Source organism: Fimicolochytrium jonesii, assembly GCF_025526975.1.
Source record: "Fimicolochytrium jonesii strain JEL569 chromosome Unknown EV422scaffold_46, whole genome shotgun sequence".
Taxonomy (NCBI): domain Eukaryota; kingdom Fungi; phylum Chytridiomycota; class Chytridiomycetes; order Spizellomycetales; family Powellomycetaceae; genus Fimicolochytrium; species Fimicolochytrium jonesii.
In genome coordinates this window covers 25,422-48,049 of record NW_026515713.1, presented here as the reverse complement: position 1 = coordinate 48,049, position 22,628 = coordinate 25,422, and the positions used below count along the sequence as shown (strand labels likewise).

Below are 22,628 nucleotides of genomic sequence, written 5' to 3'. Positions count from 1 at the left end.
AAACATTTTCATCTTGTGGGGAGCTATCTCTACATTTCGGGATATTATGTTACAAAGGAGCTTACGCCTCACCCCCGCCCTCGCTCTTCCTAATCTTCTCCACCATCTCCCTCATCAACGCCGTCGCCCTCGTAATGTTCTTCCGCTCCATCGCGGAAACCGGCACAATCGGCGCGTCGGTCTGTTCCCTCAACCTCGCGACATTCTCCCTCGCCACGCGTCCCAGATCCGCCTTATTCGCAATAACCAGGCTCGGTTTGCCCGTCAGCCCTGGCTGGTACGTCTCCAGCTCTGTTTTCAGGATCTCGAGATCGCGCCACGGGTGCGGGCCTGCCACGTCGATGACGTAGACGAGCATGCGGCTCTGCTCGACGTGCCGGAGGAACCGGTGCCCGAGCCCGACGTTGCGGTGCGCGCCCTCGATCAGGCCGGGGATATCCGCGACGGTCATTGTGTAGAAGTCGGGGAAATCGATGGTCCCGACGTACGGGTTGAGGGTTGTGAACGGGTACGGCGCGATTCGCGGGTGCGCGTTGGAGACGGCGGCGAGGAAGGTGGATTTTCCGGCGTTGGGGAGACCGACCAGGCCTGCGTCTGCGATTGTTTTGAGCTCGAGTTGGAGGTAGACGGTTGTGCCCGGCTGGCCGCGGCCGGCGATGGCGGGCCCGCGGATGTCCGAGGAGACGAAATGGGGGTTGCCGTGGCCGCCGCGGCCGCCGCGGGCGACGAGGTGACGGTCGCCGTGGGTGGTGAGGTTGAAGGAGTCGAAGAGGTGGTCTGGGTGGGTTTTGCTGCGGTAGGGGGTGGTGTGGGGGATGCGTTCGTAGAGCATTTGCATGCGGTCGGCTTGCGGCGTGTAGCCGGCTTTGAAGCGGAAGTGCTGTTTGACGAGGTTCCATTTCTCGTCTTTTTCGTTGAGGTAGTCTTCGCGTTCTTCGGGTTGTGAGTCTGGATCTTCACTGCGTCGTCGCCCAGACTCAGCATCCTCTTCTTCCTCGTCGAAATCTTCCTCCTCCACCTCATTCCTCGAAGTCGGCGCATCCACAAACCGCACCATCGTCCCCAGTGGCACCATGATCTCCACATCCGCTCCCTCAGCGCCATGCATCTGCTTCCCCTGCCCATTGCCCCCCATAGGCGCCGCATACCGATTCTTCACACCATTCAGCGACGTGATCTCCTTGCAAGCCACGATGTATACGCTACCCCCGCGCGCTCCGTTGCCGCCGGAGGGCGGACCCATCGGGTTGCGTGACGATTTAAAGAATGTGATGGCGCCGTCCCCGCCTTGGCCGGCTGCTACTTTCACGATTTTGAAGTCGACGAAGGGTTGGCCCTGTGGAAGAAAAGGGAAAATGTGTGTTGAGAGAAAACCGCTTGACAAGACATAACAGAGGTGAAAAGCTACCTTGCCCAGGAATTTCCGATGCACAGATGGTCGCAGCGCCTTCCCCTCCTCCTCCACTCTTTCCCCTTCCTCCACAGGGCTCGTCGAGAACATTCTCCTCCTTGCTCCAGTTCCTAAATGTCCGTCTCTGCAAACACCTAAAAAGGTCCGCTCCCGTGCACCAGCGCCATTCAGTTGGCTAAGGGCACATATCCCCCTTTTTCGAGGACCTTGGTACGGCTCGGCGAGGCGGAGAATGGCGCGGGTGCATGTTCGCATGAGCCTGGCTGTGAGGTGGTAGCGTTGGTTGCTCATTGTTGTGGCACGCAATGGGGGTTTTCTCGGAAGTTGGGTCGTCGTCTTCCACTGTGCTGAGTTAGGCTACCTCGCTGCTATGCTACTGGCTGAACCACCCTGCCTGAGCTGCCTAGTGCGTACTCCGAGGTCGTCCTTGACCCCCTGTCGCTGCGTTGCCGAGAGTCCTGTAGAGATATCTAGAAAGCCGCTTTTGCAAAAAGGGGACGCGGTTTCCCCTCGCTGCGATCGTCTCGTGGGCTCTCGACACAGGCCGCTCGATCTCGGAGTGCGCACATATTCGCAGCGCAGACTCCGGCCGCAGAAGAGGGAACCGACCGTAGGTGCACGAACAGATGCTCGCTGAGGAGAAGCCGCCGGGCTCGCCGTCCCAGGTCGAACCGGTGCAGAGCGCGGATGAGAAGGTTTTAGAGGTATGGAATGCGCGTAGGACGGAGGTGAATGGCAGCAGGAGTTATCCTTTTGATGCTTGCCGCTTCTATTATTAGGCGTTCGAGCGCTGGTCGGGAAACGGCTTTCAGGGACTGTCGGAAGTGAGGTGAGCAGGGCGTCGTTTCAACCAAGCGTAGGCCCATAAGAAGATAAGCTCACAGATACTTTCGATAAAGCGATCCGTCGGAGCTGATCACACGATTATCAGACTGGCTCCGAACGACTTGTCCCCCGGCCGATGTGCCCAACGACGTCAAGTTGCGGGAGTGGCTCTGGGAGCTAGGAAGGTCTTTTCCTACATTTGGGTCGTGGTTGATGGACAGTGAGTACTATTGTATTGTCTCGGCAGAAGCGGCCTCCTCAATGTCATGCTCATCAGTGCCTTTGATGCGAAGAGCTGAAAGCCAATATCCTGCGCGAAACGCCTGTTCCACTTAGTAGCCGTCAGACTCCGTCCTTCTGTACGGCTCCAGCTGCCGAGTTGCAACCCGAGCCTTCTCCCTCAGCCCTACCACCGCGACCGTCGTCCCATCCGGTAGCAGTCCCTGGACCGTCGCGACGTTCAATTTCCACATCGATTGAGAGCTCGCCCCGCCAATATCCGGAATCCCTAAATATGAATCTAAACGTCAACATTGCCAACAATCCCGCTAGCGGTCCCACTAGTCCCACGTACCCGCCCGCGTCGTATTATCTTGGTCCAAAAAATCCGAGCAGACGAGAGGAGAAAATGCCAGCCCATTATGGGCACCCCCCGCACCCCTCTCATCAGCATCCATCCGGGGCAGGTACAAACTCATACCTGACAGGCGGCGACGACAGCGACCCATCTAGTGGCACCGCAGGAGCCTCATCCTCATCCTGGCATCCCCGCACCACATCTCCCTCGCACTCAAACCCGCATTTCGGCCCATCTACCCCCATCCCAGCCCCCACCCTCCGCACCGGCATCAACCTCTTCTCCTCCACCCTCGACGCCTACGCCCGCTACGGCGGAACCTGGTCCACCCTCATCGCCCACAACACACCCCAACCCCAACCACCACCCCTCCACCCCCTCTCCGAATGCCACCAAACCAACTGCGCAGGCACCTCCTCATCCACCCCACTCTTCTGCGCCCACCAACGCGCCCTCATCCTCCCGCGCGAATGGGCCTCCTACGACGTGGAGGAGATCTTCGACCGCATGGTCGCGTCCCAGAGGGAGCTGGAGGAGGTGATTGCGACGCCCTTGGGTCGGCTGGGGGTTGTGCCGGAGGGAAGTGTCAACGCGGTCGTGGATACGTTACGGGGCGTGGAGGAGGAGGAGGGTGGGAGTGGGAGTGGGAACGAGAGTGCGCTGTTGGGGGGAAGGAGGAGTCGGACAGTTAGCTGTTATAGTCGGTGGACTATTTGTTGAGGGTTGGGGTGCTGTGTTGCACCGAATTTTTTTGGAGCGGTGGTTGGGTTTGGGGCTGGGGTTGGGGCTGGAATCGTAATGAAAGCGAGAGGGCAATTGGGCTGCATGTGTTTTCGCGACACACGACCCCATGGCTCGATGTCTAGTTCCCCCATCAGTATGTACAACAGTTTTGGGTTCAAACGCACCGCGCGAGAAAAGATCCTCATTGCGAGATGAAAAATGATACAGATATATGTATGATAGAGAGAAAAGAGCCCCAAGATTAAAGAGTTATACGATATATACATATGGGGGCAGCACCGGATCAGCGTTGCAAGGGAACAGATACATGTCGGCCCGTTGAAAGATTAAAGTGGGGCCCAACATGGTGGTAAAAAACTTGGCGATGAAAAAGCTACGATCTCATGCAGTAGCTTGTACACTCTCCCCCTCCGCCTCGTGCGATCTTTGAACAGGGGAGTCAGCGTGCTGTGGTGGTGGGGGCGTGTTGGTATGTGATTGGTGTTGTTGCTGCTGCTGTTGGGCTACACGAGGGGATGGCGCGGGAGAAGCTGATGTGGTTGATGCAGAGGATGCGGCTCCGGCCGTTGGGTGGTGGGGTTGTTTCCAGTTCTGAGGATCTATCGGTGTGTGTGGCAGTTGTTGTTGCTGTTGTTGGATGTGGTGAAGGTGCTGATGTTGTTGTTGTTGTTGTTGATGCTGCTGCGGCACGATATGCCCCTGCATCGGCACCTCATGCGGCCTCATAACCGCAATCGCGCCCCCCGCAATCCTCACTGGCGGCCCCATCCCCCCCTGATGCATCCCGGGCACACCCATCCCCAGCATCGCGCGCGCATGCCCCACCCTCGCCTGCAACTCCGCCTGCTGTCTGAGGAGGTACTCGACATACTCGACGGATTTCTGCAGGATGACGCTCTCAGACCGCTGGCACTGCCCGAGACCAGGTACGATCTCGACGAGCTGGTCGAACCCGTCGCGGATGTTTTGGCGTCGTTTTTTTTCGGATTCGATGTGGTTGGCGCGCTTTTCGGATTCGGTTAGGAGTTGTTTGCCGCTACCTGTGCCTCCGGTGCCGGTGCCACCCCCTCCTCCTCCGCCGCCACCACCTTTTTTGTTCGCTGTGTTGCCGGGCGCATCGCTGCTGTTGGACGCCGTGGGTGTCATCGGTGTGCCCGTATTCCGCTCCTGCTTGGCCCTCACAGCGGGTTGCGATTGTGCAGACGCGGAAGCCTCACCGCTGGCATCTCCCTCAGCCCCTGTGTTTGCCGAAAACGGGGTGGCGGGAGACATGACAGCCGACGCCGGGCTGTTGGCATTCGACGAGACTTGCGAGACGACCGAAAGCCGGCGTTTGGCGGCGTACTGCACGAAAGCGGACGTATCGATTTGTGCTGTGCTGCGGCGTTTGCGGGAATTCGTTGGTGGTGCTGGTGATGGGCCTGCTGATTGTGACGAGCCGGGTGGCGGTTGCTGTTGTTGTGACGGGGTGGCTGACTTGGCATCCGTGGTTGGCGCCGTGGCGCTGTGGATCTGCATGTCGACCATCGGTGAGATAAGCTGCTGTTGGTTGTGGTGTTGTTGGCTTTGCTGTGCCGGGGACTGATGCATGGATTGCACGACACTGCTTGGCCGTGGCGACTGCTGCTGCTGTTGCTGCAACTGAGCGTACACATGCTGCTGTCCCTGCGGCGCCTGTCCTCCCATCCCGGCGTGCATACTACGCGCCTGCATTTGCTGCTGATGCAAACGATGCTGTTCTTGGTAAATTGCCATAGTATACCTCGCTGGTGGTTGCTGCTGTTGTTGCTGATGTGATATTTGGGGAGGATTGAGCACGGTCGGCGACTTTATGCGATTCGGCGATCCGGAGGGGATGATGATCGACGTTTGATCTGTGGAAAGGTAGGGGAGAGCAGCTACATTCGGAATGAGTGACGACCGCCGTTGCTCGGACGCGGGATGCTGGGCTACGGTTGCAAAGTGCATCTGCTGTTGCTGATGTTGCTGAGACGAGCCAATTTCTAGCGGTGCCGGTTTATGCCGCTGCTGTTGGTGTTGCTGCTGTTCAACAACCACATCTCCCTGCTGTTGCTGGCGAGGAGGAGGCGGCTCGATAGACGCCTCGTTCTCAAATGCATTGAGAAATTCTGCAAAGGACTTTTGCTCGGCATCGGAGAGAATATGTGAGGACTCTAATGGTGGCGGAGGCGGCGGAAGGAATCCGACTGACAGTGATACCGGTGCGCCAGCGGAGGGATCGTGTGGCGGTAGTTGTTGCGCATGTGGCGACCAGGTCGTGAAGGCGTTTGCTGATGGTTGGAAGCCACCGGCACTGCTCGGCCCCACTCCTCCCCAAGGCGACCCACTCTGGTATTGTTGTTGTTGAGGCTCCGAGGGAGAAGAAAAAGTGAACAGCGCTCGGCTGGGTTCTATCTGCCGCTGCTGTTGTTGCTGGTGCTGGTGCTGCGGCTGCTTGTAGGGAGCACTGTCGACGGAGCCATGGTGTTCGACCCCTTTGCCGTCGGTCGAACTCTCGCTGTGCTCCAAGTCGCTATCCATTATGGTTGACGGAGCTTATGCTATCGGCTACCCGGTGGGAAGCACCATGCGGTAAAGGACGTTTATGGGTATATCGTCTTTACTATCGTTCTTCGTTTTGAGTGATCTCCACTTCGCCCTCAGCGGACCAACTCCGGGGAACTTGCAAAAAAGCGCAAGGTATGTTTGGGCAGAAAATGCGAACGACCCGTGAGAGAGACGGTGCGTGTGAGCTATGGGAGCTGGGCCTGCCTGCTGAACGTCTGAGCGTCTACGTATTCTATATAGTTGCTGCTGTCCGTGGCTGTCCGATGTTGAGCGAGCCCTGCGTCGGTCCGTAGTGCAAAAGTTGGAACCTTTGGAACGGAGGTGCAAAACGGTCACACGCCCGCAACCCTCTGCACGGGAGGAAAGGAGAAGGAACACCCCAGGGGAAGCAGCCCTCCCGCCACACTCATATATGTACGGTACGATATGTGCTGTACGGGCACCCTCACCACACTGGAGGGACTATAACTCTGCTGCCGTATTAGTTGGGTTGTTGTCTCAAGTCGTGCGTGGGCGGTCGACACGGGCTCGAGCTCAGAGCGGAAAGCAGTATGGTGAGAGCGACTTTCTAAGGCCTTCTCCAGCAAAGAGTCGCACCGAACAATATCATGGCGAAAGCATAGGTGCTCGACACCGAGAGAGGGTCTGGGTCGTGTGCCGAGCGATACCATTGGCTGTTTGCATCACATGGCCTCCTCGTCGCCAAGCAGGGTTTTCGTTCTCAGAGGCCGTCCAAACTCCTTCCACTCTATTCACCACCCACAGCGGCCCAGGTGTGCTTGCTATATCACAAGGCCCCTGGTCATGTCCAAATGTCCAAGAATCCTACGTATGCTACCAGGTAATTCTCTAATCTATGCCTTTCGCTTTCCCTTCATGCCCTTCTTCAACTTCGCCCATGCATATATGACCGCGCGCCTCAGGCCGGCGGTAAGGAAGCCTTTGAGTGATTGGGTAATTGCAGGGTGGCGGACTATATCTGCCAGACCTGGGTGGGTGGGACGAGAAAAAAGCGGGTGATGACGTGAGATGACATGTAGAAGCTTGATTCACCATGGATGATCCTTCGGACTTACTCTTCTCGACATACGCCGCAACCTTGTCGCTCTTCGCGACGGTCTGCGAGAATTTCGGCTCTTCTAGTGTAGTCCCGTCTTGCGGGTGGTCCGCTTTGTAGTAGGTGTAGATCTTGTCGTGTAGTGTTTTGGGCAGTTTCTGGATGGCCGTCGCGCGTAGGCGGAGGTCTGGGTCTTGCTGTGGTGTTTAGGATGGGTCAGTACCGACAGCCAAGGAGAGAAGTCCGGTCTTGCAATTGAACATACCAAAATGGTGTTGTCGGAGGTGTAATTGACGTTGGGTAGGTCCTCGACGATGGGCTTGTAAATTGCGCGGAACTCATCCATCTGGCTGTAGACGATGTTGTACACTTTATGTGGGTTCTCGCCGCCCATGCGCATGCGGAAGTCGCCTAGGATAAATTACAGTAAAGGTTGTGGCGTGAGATCCCACTCGCGTGCCGCATTCACGAAGGCGGACCGAACCTTCATTCCAAGGCTCCCAGTGACATACCTCGGAACGACAATCCAGCAATAGTAAGAAACAGATCCTCCTCCGTCAGTTCCTGCGGCAATGTGAGCAATGCGGCACGGACCGCAGCACGGAGGTTGCGCCGATTAGCAAGGCTGACGCGTGCGTCGTCGCGGAGCACCTTGACCGGTTTGTGCAGCCGACCGGCGAGATAGAGCGTTTCCCAGTCTAGGAGGTCTTTGATGAGGCGGTCGATGGATACCACTCCGTATTTTATCCTCTGTCATGTTTGAGTGTACGGTCAGTTGAACTTTCATAGGGAGCGGCGCATAGTTCAATGGCTTCTTGATGCGCCGGACCTCAAAGCTCGCAAACGGATCAACGCACCACACCAGCAACCTCAACATCCGTGTTGAAGTACAGTCCTGCGCCGATCTTGTCCTGCACCTGTGCCACGACCCGGCTACCGCAGAATGCTAATGAGGAGTAGTGATGCCGGTTTTGCCGGATGTTGAGGGAGTGCCAATGCTCAGGATGTGTTACTCCGAAAAGGAAATCTACCATTGGGGCGTCCTGCGAACGTGGAGAGGTGTCAGGATGGGGATTAGCATCTGAATTGTGTTGTGCTATATCACCCAGCGTTATGACATCAATCCGCGCATACGTCCTCCGTGCACCCCTAGTGCATGACCCTCCATCCTCAATCACTCTTCCGACCATTCCTTAACATCAAGTTGCCACGGGTTCCTCCAAAATGGTCATCCCCGCTGTCTTTTCCCTTCCCATACACCAACGAGACGCACCTTTGCCCCCACATCCGTCCGCTTATACCCCTTCTGCTGAAACACCCCCGACCCGTACGCAACCGCATACCGAACGGGAGCGTGGAAATCTGCCAGCACCTCGGCGAGTTTATCGTCCACCAGCGCTGCTTTGTTGTCCTGTTGCAGGACCACCGTTGGTGATGTGTGGGAAGGTATGGATGATAATGGCGAGGTCCCTGATGAGTTGAACCGTGCGTGAAGCTCACGCCCAAAATGGTTGCGGAGTGGTGATATGCTTGTTCGACGCTGGGCGTAAGACGGTAATTGTGCTGCCTGACATGCCGACGCCAGTTTGAGAGTGCTAAGTTCCCGAAATGCCGCCCATCGCAAGGACGACCTGCAACCATACAGCGCCAGCTTGGGAGACGTAATAGACTGCATGATGGCGGTATATGGCCTTTCCTTGTTTAGGGCTGTCGTTGTCGATTTTTTCACTACGTACCAGGCACGGCACGTCAAGGTCGGGCTCTCAGGAGAAGGCAGAACCTTTTGACTTGCCTACACTTTTAGACGAGGAGAGCTTTCCAAAAAGCGAGTGTACTATGGAGCAGGACTCTGTACGTATAGCGTCAATATGCCTGTCGGTCTATATCAACACACTGTGCCGAACTGGTGAATGTTGCAAGATGGAAGATGTCGTTTGCAGGATGGAAGGAGAGGGGCGATGTCGCGCGGAAAGCCATTTGCGTCATTGCTCCCATTAGCCCATTAGCGCCCCTTAGGAGCATTTGACTCCGCCGTGGCCGAAGCGAACATTCCCACAGCCGTTTTTGCGGAACAAACACCCGCCGAAACATGGCATCACGCTGGTAAGTGGGTGTTGGCGTAGAATCGCCAGAATGCACTGCTCATTCCGCTCCTTTTTACAGCGGCGCACGAAGTTCGGCAGCAGGATGCTTATTCTCAGGAATCCGAAAGCGAATGGGAATGGCGGTCCGCGACCAACCACCACCGACAACGGGAGGACCAGGAACACGACCGCCGCCTCCGACGCACTTCCTGCGCAATTTCCTAATTCTTGCCGTCCTACTGATAGCCGCGCTTCTGATTGTACGGCGGTGGAGACAACGCAAACGTGGGCGGCAGGCCCGCTCTCCGTCCAGCATGGGCACGCCATCGCATCCGCTAGCACAACTGTATGCGGTTTTCACAAGCGGCGGTGGGGTACGGGATGTGTTTACATGGGCTTGGTGGTCACGGTCACGGAGGTCGTCGGTGGGTGGGTATGATCTCCTGGATGGGCAATTTGGCTTCGAGGAGGAGTTTGTCGATTTAGAGGGATTGGGCGGCGGGGACTTTGCTGGCGATGTCGGCAGGAGGCTGGCGCCGTACAAAGGCGTGAAGCTGAGAGGTGGTGGGGCCGGCGGGCCAGCCGGAGGAAGTTCTCCGATAAATCCGTCGGCCGCCGGTGTGCCACGGCTGGCGAAGAGCAATCGAGCGCTGTCGCCATCGCAGACAGGGACGGGGGCGAGGGCTGTTTCGCCAAAGCGCGATGCAGCAGCAGGTCCTTCCAGCGCGGCAGCCGCGGATGACGATGATGCTGAGGATCTGTTTCGCTGGTGAGTATGGGAGCATCGAGAGCAATTATGGGAGCATCGAGAACAATGCGGACTTCCGCCAGATCGTTCCCTTGCATGGTCATCACATCTCATGTGCCTCCCTTTGCAGGGCCGAAACCAATCTTCCGCCGCCATCACCCGCGCGGTAGCAGAATGCCTTCTTCAATCTCCAGCTGCAAACGCATCATCTTCTCCTCCCATCAATCGACCGCAAAATCACCGGTCAGATCCCGATCCCACATTCCTGCTACCCACTTCTTCAGCACCGAGTCACGGCCCCCCGCGGCGCAGGGGAAGACCGCGGACATCGTCCTCCTCCTAGCCCGCATGTTGCGCCTTAATGTTTAGATACTTGTATTTATGCGTCAATCCATTGGGAGTGAGGAAAGGAATGAACGGTGAAATGTGTCAATTGAAATGTTATTGTTTGCTCTATACGGCGCAGGTAGGAAGGGATGGGGAAGGAGATACGGGTCCGCTCGTGTTGACTAAAGAGTGGCAGCCACATAAAAGTCGGAGTGGCGGTCCAAGGGTGAGGGGGTCTGCGTGGTGCGGAACAGAAGTCGGAGGTGGGAGGCACAGGGGAAAAGGAGACAGAATGAGGTGTGGTATGTTACAGCGAGGAAAGGAGTCTGTCGGCAAAGCACAAGCAGGAACGGGATGATTGTCGGCGCAGATATCTCCGCAACAAGAACCTCATTCCGTCCGTCTCGCAGAGTACTCTGGCGGCGGCGGTCCATCTCCCCGGTCAGGTGACGGCAGCACAACATTCGCAGACGACGAGCCGACCTGCTGCTGATGTTGTGCCTGACTATGCTGCTGCTGCTGCAAATGAGGCAGCGAATGTGAGTGACTTTGACTTGCGAGCTCTCTTTGCAGTGCCATGGACTGCAGCTGCTGGATGACCTGCGACTGGTTATGCGTTTGTGAAATGGATGTCGACATGTGTTTAGATCGATGAGACGGTGTTGGGGAGGGATGGAACTGCTGTTGTTGAAGGTGCGGCTGGTTTTGACCATGTAGGCTTGGTGTCGATGGGGCGGGTTGTGCTTGAAGCTCCATTGAGACTGCTGCTGCCGCGGGCGGACGGGCTTCGCTTTCATCCGTAGTTACGCTGGGCGCTACTGCTGGAGAATTACCGGTCACTGGGGAAGGTGAAAGGACGGCCGTCGCAATCACCGGTGGTTGCGACTGTGACTGAGAGTGATCTTTGGACAACGGCCCTGGTGGGGAATGCCCGCCGACACTATTCGTGGACCCCAGTGGACCCGAGAGCGGCATCGTGGACGTGATCCCTTGGGCTTTCAGTCGTTGCCTTGAATGTGATGAAATAAGTCAGCAATCCATGCCAAAAGGCCCTCCTTCATTGCCATCTCTTTCCCTGTTCGAGATTGGCATCCGAGGCGCAGAAACTTACCAGAAGTCCCTATTCTTGGTCAAATCATTCATTATCGACGGAATGGTCGCAAAGACATCAAACGCCTCGAACAACGGGAACACCACAAACTCAATGAATCCGCTCTGACTGCTGGGGACGTTCAACGACTCGCGATCCATAAACGGCGACACGGGCAGTCCCATCTCCTTCTCGAGATCGCCCTGCAAGAAAAACTCTTGGAGGATGACCCGCACCCATTTTTCGTACAGACCGTAGGATTTGCTCGGGTTGGACACGTCGGCGCATTTGATAAGGATCTTCCAGAGGAGGTGCCGGTCGTCGCGTAGTTCTAAAGGCTGGAAGTTCCCTTGAACTTTCGATCTGAAGAGCGAGATGAGTGGGAAGTGTTGCGATAGATCTATTGGGTGCAAGAAGATGCGTCGAAATGCACGGTCAGCAATTCCGTTGGTTTACGTCACATGCATCAGTGAACTCTCCCTCAGAATTCTTTCGCACGTACCCGTAGCAAGCACCATGTCGATGACAGCTTCTCGTACGCTCCTGTAGTCGTTTTTCGACAAGTTAACCAAGAAGTTGTTCTCCGGTAGGTTCATAACGCGGAACGCCGAGGCTAGATGGTGGTTTTCTAGTACCGATCTGTCGTTGTAGAGCATCGCTTTGGAATCGTATGTGTTTATGAGGAAGCTGTTATTCAGCCCTGGGTGGTCGTAATCTGCGGGTGTTGGGATGTACATCAGTTTTCACCCGCCAAAATGGGCCCCGAGTTGGAACGGCAACTTAATATTCACTCGAGATTTGTCCGTACCATGTATAATGGCGGCAACGTATATGGATAATATGTCGAAATCGCCCACAACATGAGAAACGACGTCATTCGCAAACATAAAGTGATTTGTGCAGTGTAAGACGTCGCTCGCATGTGTCGAGTTGTGATCTGGAGGGACAAGGTGGAACGAGTGAGTTCTGCATCCAATGGGTTCAAAACGGACACGGGAAACCAAGGGATGCTGCTAACAAGCCTCGATGTCCCAATCCAGCCACCTACATGGTAAATCAGATTTGTATCCGGATTCAATAGCTAGGATGAAATTCCGAAATAGGTCAAACGGTATGTTCATGATATTGAACAAGTCCGCTTTTTTGAAGAGGTAGTAACTCAATGTAGTGAGCGGCTGGCCATTACAAAGCTCGGCGAACTCGAACACCGGCCAGTTGTAATCCAGCGAGCGCTGCAACATCGCCATCACCTCTGGGGATGGATTAAATGCAGATATCGGCTCGAGTGGCATCGCGACCACAGATTCACTAGTCGCGTTGCTGCCGCTCTGTCGGTTAGGCAGCACCGATGTCGAATAGGCCATCACCGGGAGAATATTCTGAGTTCGAGCGGCCTCGTCGACTGCGCCCATCGACGCCGCAACACCAACAGGCCCGGACCCGCGGCCGCCAACCGTGTAGCGGTGAGTACTGAGCTTTCCCGAAGAGACACTGGACTGGCTTTCATTGGCAAGGACGAGACCCGGAGCGCTTTCGTGCGTCGACAGGAGCTGCCCGCTGGTATTGACGATACTGGCGCTGGTCGCGCGTGATCCGCTGTCCCCACCCTGACCTGGCTTCTCTGGAACCAGTGAGCGGCTGCCAAAGATGCTGGCGGTAGACGCCTCGACCAGTGGGGTATCGATTTTGGCAGAGACATCGGCGGTGATCGATCGTCGGCGTGTGCGAGCTCGTCCACTGGTTCCTTTGCGCCGTGGGGAGATTTCGGAGAAAAGCCATTTCTACAGGGTCCGAAAACAATTGTACATCATGAGCTTCATAGCATCGATATTGCGAATGCGACGTTCCCCTTAACGCCTTACCTCCTGCTCGTTGTCCAATTGTGCAACCTGGCTCTCCAAATCCGGTGCCAGCAGATTGCTCGAACCCAGCAAAACCACAATTTGATTTAGCGACATCAGATGCGATGGACTATTTGTTGGATCAGCCATCATGCTCCTCAAGAGCATAACACTTTTTTCTAATGGAGAATCGAGATCCGCCACTTTCTTCCCATACGATTTCTGCAACACCTTTAGCTGATTCGTCAACTTTGCGTTCGTCTTCTGAAGCATGTACGCTGCCATAAATTGAGATCGGCTGAACACTTCACTGTCGTAGGTGTTGAAACAAACGACGACGACGGTGACCAGCAATGCGAGTACGGAAATGATGAACGTTTTGACGCTAGAAGGCGCATAGCGTGGCTCTCGGGTGAGGTCAGCTCCATAAGTTGCCGTGAAGACAACGAAGATGACGAGCAAGCTGCTCGCGGTGTAGATGAATCTGACTCGCATGAACAGGTAGCTGACGAATATGAGCATGATGCTCAGCAGCGCAGTCTGGAAAACAGGCGTATTTGGCTCCACAACTCGATAGCGAATAATGAGACCGAGGCCGGCGTACGCCATGATGAAGAGGACGGAAAGTAAGTTCTGTAGTGCAGCGAGTTGGGTAAGGCGCAATCTGTACGATGCCATGATGACGATGAAACATGGACTGAAAATCGATCCAATCCAGAATCCAAGATCCCAGCTCAGGTGGTATTTATTGCAGATAAAATCCGGGTTGCACTGCATGCTGCGAGTTGATAGGGAAATCGTGGAAATGTTACGGCAAGGTGCTGAATATGGATAAGATATCGAATGTACTCACCAATACCAGCCGGCCGGACAGACGCTATCGATATTATCCACAGTGACCGACCCCTTAGCCTCATCCGAAAACGAGCTCTCCCAGACTTCCCCATCCTTTGGCGACCTGATCATGACATACCCATACAGGAGCGTCGCGGCAGCAAACACTAGGAAAATCGTCCGTCTCCACACCCGGAGCTGTTTCTCCAACATGAATTTTTCGTACTCGAGTTCCATCTCGTTGTCTCTGTACGTCAGCCAGAACGGATGCCATTTCGGTCCCGCGACCAGGCTTGCTCTAGATGGCACTGAGACGAGCGCATTCGTGGTCGTTGTCGCAAACAAAGCATCATTGACATCAAAGGGCTGGCTGCTCGCTGCTCCCATAAGATATTGACTGGTGACCGCTGGGGCCGGGCGGGCTTGGGTATGCTTTCGGGTCAGGGAGTCTCCACTGTTGAGGCTGCCACGTCGTTCGCCTCGATTGTTGGAGCTTATTGTGCTCTTCGATGCATTTTTGCCGCTTGGAGCGTTTGACTGATCTGTTCTCGATTGCGTTAGTTCATCCTTGCCAGTTGGGTGGAACTTGGCTTCGGAGCTAAACTTTGATGTTGACGTACCAGAGTTTGCGGACGATGACGGAAGTAAGGGAAATCGATGCTGGGGATTTTGCCCGGGGTTATGGGATGACAATCCTTCGGCACCTCCGGAACCGCCGCTTCCCATATGATCTGCGGCTGAGCTATTGCGAGCGGAAGCCGCGGCCAGCGGAGTTCCAGCTGCGGAGGAGCCAGCTCCTCCTCCACTTGCCGGCATCGCGTACGCTCAAGTCAACAAGAACTAAGAGAAGCGTGAATGTTGAATTATAGGTTTTTTCGAGTCCGCTTCCGTGCTGTGGATAAGTTCTAAAGACCACAAGTTCTCCTTCTATACGTCTTGGTGCGCTTTTACGATGACTCTGTCGCTGTGCTCAATCGACCGATATGTGCAGTCGGCAGAAGGCAGTCGTTCCAATGCGTGGTGTATTTCGTAGTGTCCAGTTGCTGTCGGAAACCACTATTGGTAGTCCCTCTTAGTACTTCGAAGGTCTAGTGTACTGTCTACTATTTCTCAGAAAGATGAGCGGATTGTGACCAGTATTGGAATAGATTGCAGACTGGATTCGACAGAGAAATGCTCAGTCAAGTTCCGTATAGGATGACTCCTGGCTGCGACGTCGCAGATGCGGAGATACGGTTCGTTTCCGTTGTGCTCAAATGAGTCGGGGCGCAATGGATATTCGTTTAGCGCTTGACGAGGTTTGTCGTATGGGGAAGTGGTTGCCTCTCTTGTGGATGGGTTAATCGACAGTGGGACTTCTAAGCGGGGAAATCAACACCCGACCCTCAACTCACAGAAAGCACTTGCACGTAATACGGTGAGAGTGTTGTCTGGCAGCTTCCATGTGGTTCGTCATCAAACTGCCCGCCTTGGAATTAAGCTTTCCAGACCGGGTTATTCTTGGGGTAAAACAATGGGATACACGTTTGACAAGTTTCCCTTAGCCACAGAGGAGCACGCATCAAGGCTCCATCAATTAAGCTGCAAGTTTTGCGATCAGTAACCATGCACGGACAATGTCAAACCAGGTCTGAATAGGACGAGTACCGCACCCTTGGGGCGCCGTCGTTGACAGCTTCCCCTTTTGCACATTTCTGTTGCAGTTATCGGAGTTTGGTTTGCCTTGGCTTACGAGAGTGGCGCAGTGGGAGTGGAATAGACCCCCGTCAAATTTTCCCCAACCAAACTGTTAAAGCAAAACATTCTACGAAAAAAGAGCATAATCAAAATCAAAGTGTATAAGGCGAATATGGTTGCAGTCGCAAAAAAGGTCGCTCAGATGAAAACTCTCATGCGGTCCGCTTTCCTCCCCGATCACATCCTATCTCACGGCAGGTCTCCATCAGCCGAAGTCCATCCACTGCACATGGAGTCCGCCGTTCGCCACAGTCTAGCTCTGCCCCAAAAAGGCCTACATAATCGAAATCCAGGGAACTGGGTGACCGAGCGGCAGCATTGTGTGACTAATGCAGTTCCTCAAACGTTGATCATGGAGTTCATCCGGCCCAGATTGGCGACCGCAATCGCCACGGCAGATGGGCGCCTGTCCGCAACCGATGCATAGTCAACGTAAAGACTGTCGGCCGTATCCAGCGACGGTCGCACGCTCCCCGCCGCAGCGGCGGCGGCAGCAGCATGTGCTGCAGCCGCGCTTGGTCGTCGACCAACCCCAGCTTCCATCTCCATAAGACGCTGGCTGCCGCGGCGATCCATGATCCGCTCGTTTGGAGGGACGTTGTCTTCGCGCTCGGGCTTCAGTTTGCGCATAGGTACGAGGACGTATACGAGGAGTGATACACCCGTGACACCGGCGCATCCAAAGAACAGAATCTTGGAGCCGAAGGAAGCGTAGACAAACCCTCCAATAAGACCGCCTAGACCTGATCCTAGGCCTCCGTAGAATGCACCCAGAATTCCCTAGTCACCAGGTTGACATGAGATCGCATTAAGACTTTCTGAGCTAAAGAAGCCAAAAAGGTCATGGCTTTGTTCCAACCCCCCTACCTGCGCCAAGAACTCCATTCCCGGAGGGGCCACCGTTGCGGCGTAAGCGACAGATGCTGTCCAGTTCAGAGAGAAGGCCAAACCTGCAGAGGTAAAAGTCAGCAGGAGAATCTTTGCACACCAATGCATTCTCCAACGTATCACATACCGTGAATCAACTCGATTCCAAGCACGAGATTGGCCATCGGTCCTTTCTTCAGTATTGTATAGCCGAGAAATCGAAACACGGTGACTGCATTCGCGATGATGATACTTCGCCTGATTCCTACTTTTTGCAATACCTGGGATGGAATTCCTTTATGTCAGAGCCATGGTCCTTGAGCCTCCTTAAAGCCTATTCCTTCACAGACCTGCTTCGCGAAAATGAAGAAAGGCAGCTGGAGCACCACCTGCGCCGTTCCTGTCATTCCTCTGATGGTCGCACTTGCATCCAGCTCATTCGTCAAGAAGATCCACAGGAAGCTACCAATCACCGACATTACTCCCCCCAACAAGGTATTCGAGAAGAAGAACGCTAGGACATCCGGCGCAAGCAGCCAGCCAAAGGATGGACCATTCGCGCTTTCGTCGGCAGCGGACGCAGCCGCCGCTGCCGCTGCTTCCGCAACTGAAGTTACTCCCAACGATGCTGCAATGCTTCCCTGCCGTGATGCGCGACGGGCCGCATCGACAATGGAAAGTCGCCGGGATCGGCTGCGACCCAGTGCAGCCGCGTTAGGGCCGCCGATAGGGCCCGGCATGTCCCGCAGTTCTTCAAGCGTGCCGTCGAGATCTTCTTCAACGGCGGCAGACTTTGCAATGTTTCTGGGCTTAACAGGACCGTCGTCGAGTTTTGTATCATCTTTCTCGTGGCTCCCGTGGCGCTTCCAGGGCTGGGAGACGCCAATGAGCAGGACGAGGAATATTGAGGCCGTGATCGAGTGGAAGACAAACATGGAGTTTATCGTTCCGGTCTTTTGAACAATCATTCCTCCGACGAAGGATGTCACACCGCAAGCGATGGAGCCCCAGACACGCTGCTGACCGTACCTGCAATGGATGGCATCAGTCTTGGTTCCAAGAAGATATCAAGTTTCCCACCCCTCGCCATATTGAACAGCGCCCATGATCGATACTGACAAAATGGTATGTTCACCCAGCATATTCAGAGCAATCACATCCATCATAGACCCGATAGGCGCGCTCGTAACAGCATACAGCACGGCAACCACGCAAGCAGTTCCGAACGTAAGCGGCAAAAGCACAAACAACCACAAAGTCGCCGACGTCGCCACAATTGCGACCGCGAGCAACACCTTCGGTTGTCCCGTAATATCCGCGATCAGCGACAAGGAGGGCCCTGCGATGATGGCGACGAACGGCGGGATGGCCGAAATGATGCCGATCATGGTCGAGGGGAGCCCGATCCGATCTTGGTAGATGAGCGAGAGATATGTGGGCGCGCTGCATTGGATGATATACAGAGAGAACATGAGCACCTTGGGGATGATGTACAGGCTGGGCTTGGGGGTGGACATGATCGGTATCGCTGTTCCGCACTGGTATCAAGCGATTGGGCGAATGGATTCGGCGGATCTGTGTCTATTGTGTCCGAGCGTTGTTGATATACAGGAAGCTTCCCCGATGTAAAATGATCGAAGCGGATATGGTAGGCCCTCAATAACAGGCCTTTCGCAGCAGCCCAGCTCAGATGTTCCGGCAGACGTAGAGAACTGGGTCAAAATGTTGCAGAGAGAATCGTGGCGGAACCCTCTCCCTTTTGCTGCAAAATAGACCGCAGAGAGACCGCAGAGGACAACCGGAGCACCAATGCACGCAATATCCCAAATACCAGAGCTGGGTTGTCTCATTCAAGCTCAGAATGACGAAAGAGAAAAAAAAAGGACCGTGTCAATGAACCAAACCTTCTTACCCGCGCCACTTCGCGCGATAAATGGAATGAACCGGCTTGTCTTGGATTAGCGAAGATAACGATCGAAATGTGCCCCTCCGCTGTCAATCGATTGAACTTTAAAACTGATATCCCGAAGCGCGTCCTGACTGAGACCGGCTCCATAAACGCTGTGGGGATTTCCTATAAGAACTGGGACGCTCATTTGTCCGAGCGCGGGTATTTGGGGAGATATACTCTCAAGGGCATACGGGCTTGCATTGTGTGGTATCCCGCATGGGCTCTTTCATCCCTCAGTTCCCTTAAACATTTGACTTCCGGTGAAGCATGGTCAGCTCGGGATCTCGGACAACTCCAGTTCACCCGTATCGGCAAACGTGGCTGTTTCCCGGGAAGCTTCAGGGCATGATATGCGGTCCTCAGCCAACTTAATCAGGGCCAATGCTCGAGTGCAAACGAGGTGGGAGAAGACCTGATACCCCGCTCGCTTACGCAACGCGAACCCGTCGAAATGGCTGTCAATCATTCCACTCTGGCCATTCCCCGCTTGCAAAACCGTGGCATGCGCCCAAATTAAAAGACGAAGACTACCGGCGAGAAAGCGGACTGCAGGCTGGCACAAAAGAATATGGTCTCCAGTCGATTCCCATGAACTAGCCCAGACAGTATTTGGCGCCATCTAATCACTTATCTACCAAAAACCACTCCATCCCGTTGTTGCCATGAGTTTAGCAGTTCTCACGAACATATGAGACAGAGGCCGCTCAATCCATTCCGTCATCATTCGCATTCCTTTGATATTGGGATCCTCACCCTATTTTTTGATGGGCACCAGTTTTCTATGATCACTTCAAATGCTAGAATAGGTTAAGCTTCACTGTAATCAAGCCGCGCGCGGGCCATGAATTCCCTCCCAAGACGAAAGTGATGTCGCTGCAGCGGTATAAAACGCTGGATGGGCTCGCAGTGTACGGAAATCAAACTGGTAGATCCAAGACGAGCGCAACGAAAGGGAGGGAAAACCCACGAACGGCTCCTATATACATTCCCTGCCACTGTTGTATGCAGGCTACATTATTGATGCGGTGCGAGTGAAGTTCACGGCTTTCAATCAACGTTTGAAACAAGACATCGATCACCCGTGTCCACCCGATTCGGGAGGTGAAAGTATCCACTCATCCGAGAGATACGCAGGAAACATGAAGATCGCAACTGGAACGGTGCTTATCTGCGCGCTCGGACTAGCTCGCGCGGGCGTTCGTGCCGCCGAGGCCCCTGAGCCTGTGGATGGTGGTGCGGCAATGTAGGTTCCCATTGACTGTGTACCGTTCTTCCTTGCATTGAAGCGCTGGTTTGACCCGCCCCAAAAACCAGTATCCCACTCATCAAACACGCCGAAGGCCGCCACGCCACCCGGCGCTCGCTCCTCAAACGCTCCGCCGACGGCGAGAAAGTGGAGATCGCCGACGGCGTAGACGAAGAGACCCTCGCCGCCGCGTTCGATTCTCGTCATTTCGCCGACCCTCCGTCTTTCCCCTCCTCTGCTTCGGAAGATGATGATGACGACGAAGACGACGACGGACCCGGCTGGCAAATCCCCACAGGCGAGAGACCGGTCGGAGCCACGGGCGAATGGAAAAGCAGGAATGAAACTACGAGTGCGGGACTGGGAAACAGGCCTCGACGACGGCCGATGGGGGGGTCGAAGGGGAGACGTGAGACCGGGAAGACGAGGAGGGATACGCCTATTCCGGCGTTGACGGATCGAACTGTTATTAGGAATAACTATGACACTATGGTGGGTTTTTTTTCGTTGGGTTGAGGGTTTGGTTTGAGGGTGCGGGGGAGATGTCCGGGAGCGGCCGGCGAGCTACAGGGAGGCGGATGTCCGTGAGATCCCTGCTTTTCATCGACTCACAATTTTTCTGTCTGTCATTTTCCTTCTAGTACTATGTAACAATCTACCTCGGCACCCCACCGCAGCCCTTCTCCGTCGTCATCGACACAGGTGAGATATAGCCCGTCAAACAAATGTCGTCCCCTCTTTCCCTCGCATCCCCGAGACGATCATGAACGCATATCACTCAACATATCGTAAACATAGGCTCATCGGACCTCTTCGTCCCCTCGGTAAATTGCAAGACCTGCGGAAACAAAGCCAAATACAACCCGACGGTATCGAGTTCGGCGTGGCAGACGGGGTTGAAGACAACGACTTATGTGAGTTTTCTTCACGCGCTCCACTTTGCGTCGAGGATGCCGTCGTTTTCCGTTCACTACCCGCTCACTTCTGCTGCATGTATTGTTGGTGTAGTATGGTATCGGGTCCGCAACGGGGACTATCGTCAAGGTAAGTCCATCTCCTCCATTCCTTTTTCATGACCCATTTTTTCCTTACACTGATCTGGCGGCAACTTAGGATGTTCTTCGCATCGGCAACCTCACCGCCACGGACCAAGTCTTCATCCAAGCCGACTCGGCGTCCAACGTTCAGCCGGGCAGCATCGACGGTCTAATGGGAATGGGTAAATAAGCCTACCAACTTCCCACCCGCTTCCCCATCTCACCTCCCCCATTCAACCCCCCTGCCACCCACAGCATTCTCCCCCCTCTCCTGGGCCAACTCCCTCGTCCCGGACTGGCTCGTCGGCCACTCCTCCCTCATCGAGAACCTCTTCCGCCAATCCACAATCGGGTCCCCCGCCTTCGGGGTCTGGCTCGACCGCACCCCCTCCTTCTCCGCCGACCCCTCCACCGTCGTCGGGGGCGAGCTCACCCTCGGGACGACGCGGGGGAACCCCGATCGGTATACCGGTCCGGTGTATTGGCTGGATGTTCCGAGTACGAGTACGTGGTGGCATGTTGCGTGGACGGGGGTGTATGGGCCGAAGGGCGGGAATTTGGTGCCGGGGGGGAGGGATATCAGGGGGTTGGTTGATACCGGTATGTCCACCTCTTTTTCCGAGATGGGATCTGGTGAGGGATCACTGATGTGACGGTTTGTGCATGAAAGGCACGACGCTGATATTGACGGACTACGCCGTCGCATCCGCCCTCAACGCTTTCATCCCCACCGCCTATCCCGTCTCGAAGGGCCTGTGGGCGATGAACTGCTGGTGGGCGGCGAACAGTAAAGTCAAGTTCACGTTCACGTTGGGCGGGTACAATTTCACGTTGGATGGTGAGTGTCATCTATGTACATCCCCCCCCCCTTTTTTTTTCTCGTTTTCGGTCTCGATACTTGCGGCACACTCACATTACTTGATGATGGAAAAACACAGCGCAAGACCTCCCCACCCGCGTCTGGCCAAACAACGCCGACCTCTGCTATGCGCCGTTCCAGTCCCGCGCAAACGTACGTTGCCAATCCCATCCCATCCCTTCCCACGAGCCCCATTAACGTCCCCGATCTCTGTGGTGTTTTTTTTTTGCTAGCAAGACACACTCAACCAATGGCTCCTCGGCGAAGTCTTCCTGCGCAAATACTACCAAATCTACGACTACAATGTGTGGAACGGGTGGAAGCCGCGGGTTGGTTTGGCTTTGGCGTTGTAGAAGACACAAGAAACGGACGGGTTATGGAGGGTCAGACGAAGTGAAGTGATGGAATCGCCCGCGTTGTTTTGGAAACACGGGATGGGACTGCGGCTGGATGGTATTCGGTCTTTTTTTTGGGGACTTGGACTTGTATCCGTTGTTATGTACGGTGTAGTAGTGTATGTAAAAGTGACATGTTTGTTTGGTGTATGTAAAACCAGTCAAGAGAAAGGAGGCAGAATGTGGTGTTGGTTGTGTGGGCTTGGGTTGCTGCAGATGTGCCGAAAACAAACCGGTGCTCTTCGCGTTGATTTGACGGGAGGGCATGTTCCTGCTGGGTTCCGACGCCGAAGGGTTCGCATCTCGAGGAATACAAACGTGGGCACATGCCGCCGCCGCGAGAGATGTATCACTGACTACTCGTGTTCCTCGTGCGGCCGCAGCGGGCATGGCGAGTAGGACCGCTGGGCGCTCTACGGCCGCGACAACG

The 22,628-nt window shown here is 55.1% G+C and overlaps 8 protein-coding genes across 8 annotated transcripts; 3 read left to right on the top strand and 5 right to left on the bottom strand.

Annotated features, from left to right (window-relative positions):
• Positions 1 to 61: 61 nt before the first annotated feature.
• EV422DRAFT_551840 (P-loop containing nucleoside triphosphate hydrolase protein) lies at positions 62 to 1,501 on the bottom strand (the record flags this gene model as incomplete). The annotated part of the gene is made up of 3 exons (XM_053071858.1): positions 62 to 791; positions 1,050 to 1,336; positions 1,409 to 1,501. The coding sequence occupies 3 exons, from the start codon at positions 1,499 to 1,501 to the stop codon at positions 62 to 64; spliced, it is 1,110 nt and encodes a 369-aa protein (XP_052920722.1).
• Positions 1,502 to 1,870: 369 nt separating this feature from the next.
• Positions 1,871 to 3,773, top strand: EV422DRAFT_343392 (uncharacterized protein). Its single transcript, XM_053066482.1, has 5 exons — positions 1,871 to 2,115; positions 2,191 to 2,240; positions 2,311 to 2,456; positions 2,530 to 3,690; positions 3,765 to 3,773. Exons 1-4 carry the CDS (start codon positions 2,038 to 2,040, stop codon positions 3,531 to 3,533), a joined length of 1,278 nt encoding a protein of 425 aa, XP_052920721.1. The 5' UTR covers positions 1,871 to 2,037; the 3' UTR covers positions 3,534 to 3,690; positions 3,765 to 3,773.
• A 165-nt stretch (positions 3,774 to 3,938) lies between these two features.
• Positions 3,939 to 6,098, bottom strand: EV422DRAFT_572453 (uncharacterized protein; the record flags this gene model as incomplete). The annotated part of the gene is made up of 1 exon (XM_053073127.1): positions 3,939 to 6,098. The coding sequence occupies one exon, from the start codon at positions 6,096 to 6,098 to the stop codon at positions 3,939 to 3,941; it is 2,160 nt and encodes a 719-aa protein (XP_052920720.1).
• An 881-nt stretch (positions 6,099 to 6,979) lies between these two features.
• EV422DRAFT_551839 (mitochondrial matrix Mmp37-domain-containing protein) lies at positions 6,980 to 8,857 on the bottom strand (the record flags this gene model as incomplete). The annotated part of the gene is made up of 7 exons (XM_053071857.1): positions 6,980 to 7,113; positions 7,202 to 7,379; positions 7,448 to 7,593; positions 7,695 to 7,932; positions 8,040 to 8,278; positions 8,452 to 8,652; positions 8,683 to 8,857. The coding sequence occupies 7 exons, from the start codon at positions 8,855 to 8,857 to the stop codon at positions 6,980 to 6,982; spliced, it is 1,311 nt and encodes a 436-aa protein (XP_052920719.1).
• Positions 8,858 to 9,156: 299 nt separating this feature from the next.
• On the top strand, positions 9,157 to 10,434 carry EV422DRAFT_548244 (uncharacterized protein). Its single transcript, XM_053071648.1, has 3 exons — positions 9,157 to 9,285; positions 9,346 to 10,035; positions 10,145 to 10,434. The coding sequence occupies exons 1-3, from the start codon at positions 9,272 to 9,274 to the stop codon at positions 10,182 to 10,184; spliced, it is 744 nt and encodes a 247-aa protein (XP_052920718.1). The 5' UTR covers positions 9,157 to 9,271; the 3' UTR covers positions 10,185 to 10,434.
• A 1,014-nt stretch (positions 10,435 to 11,448) lies between these two features.
• On the bottom strand, positions 11,449 to 12,168 carry EV422DRAFT_502077 (uncharacterized protein; the record flags this gene model as incomplete). The annotated part of the gene is made up of 2 exons (XM_053068244.1): positions 11,449 to 11,831; positions 11,934 to 12,168. 2 exons carry the CDS (start codon positions 12,166 to 12,168, stop codon positions 11,449 to 11,451), a joined length of 618 nt encoding a protein of 205 aa, XP_052920717.1.
• Positions 12,169 to 15,866: 3,698 nt separating this feature from the next.
• On the bottom strand, positions 15,867 to 18,227 carry EV422DRAFT_610858 (major facilitator superfamily domain-containing protein; the record flags this gene model as incomplete). The annotated part of the gene is made up of 5 exons (XM_053073864.1): positions 15,867 to 16,623; positions 16,711 to 16,793; positions 16,859 to 16,991; positions 17,061 to 17,739; positions 17,830 to 18,227. The coding sequence occupies 5 exons, from the start codon at positions 18,225 to 18,227 to the stop codon at positions 16,183 to 16,185; spliced, it is 1,734 nt and encodes a 577-aa protein (XP_052920716.1). The 3' UTR covers positions 15,867 to 16,182.
• Positions 18,228 to 19,561: 1,334 nt separating this feature from the next.
• Positions 19,562 to 22,484, top strand: EV422DRAFT_581886 (aspartic peptidase domain-containing protein). The gene is made up of 10 exons (XM_053073387.1): positions 19,562 to 19,904; positions 19,976 to 20,399; positions 20,549 to 20,609; positions 20,706 to 20,821; positions 20,916 to 20,951; positions 21,021 to 21,126; positions 21,200 to 21,544; positions 21,615 to 21,782; positions 21,883 to 21,956; positions 22,037 to 22,484. The coding sequence occupies exons 1-10, from the start codon at positions 19,801 to 19,803 to the stop codon at positions 22,154 to 22,156; spliced, it is 1,554 nt and encodes a 517-aa protein (XP_052920715.1). The 5' UTR covers positions 19,562 to 19,800; the 3' UTR covers positions 22,157 to 22,484.
• The last annotated feature ends 144 nt before the right edge of the window (positions 22,485 to 22,628 follow it).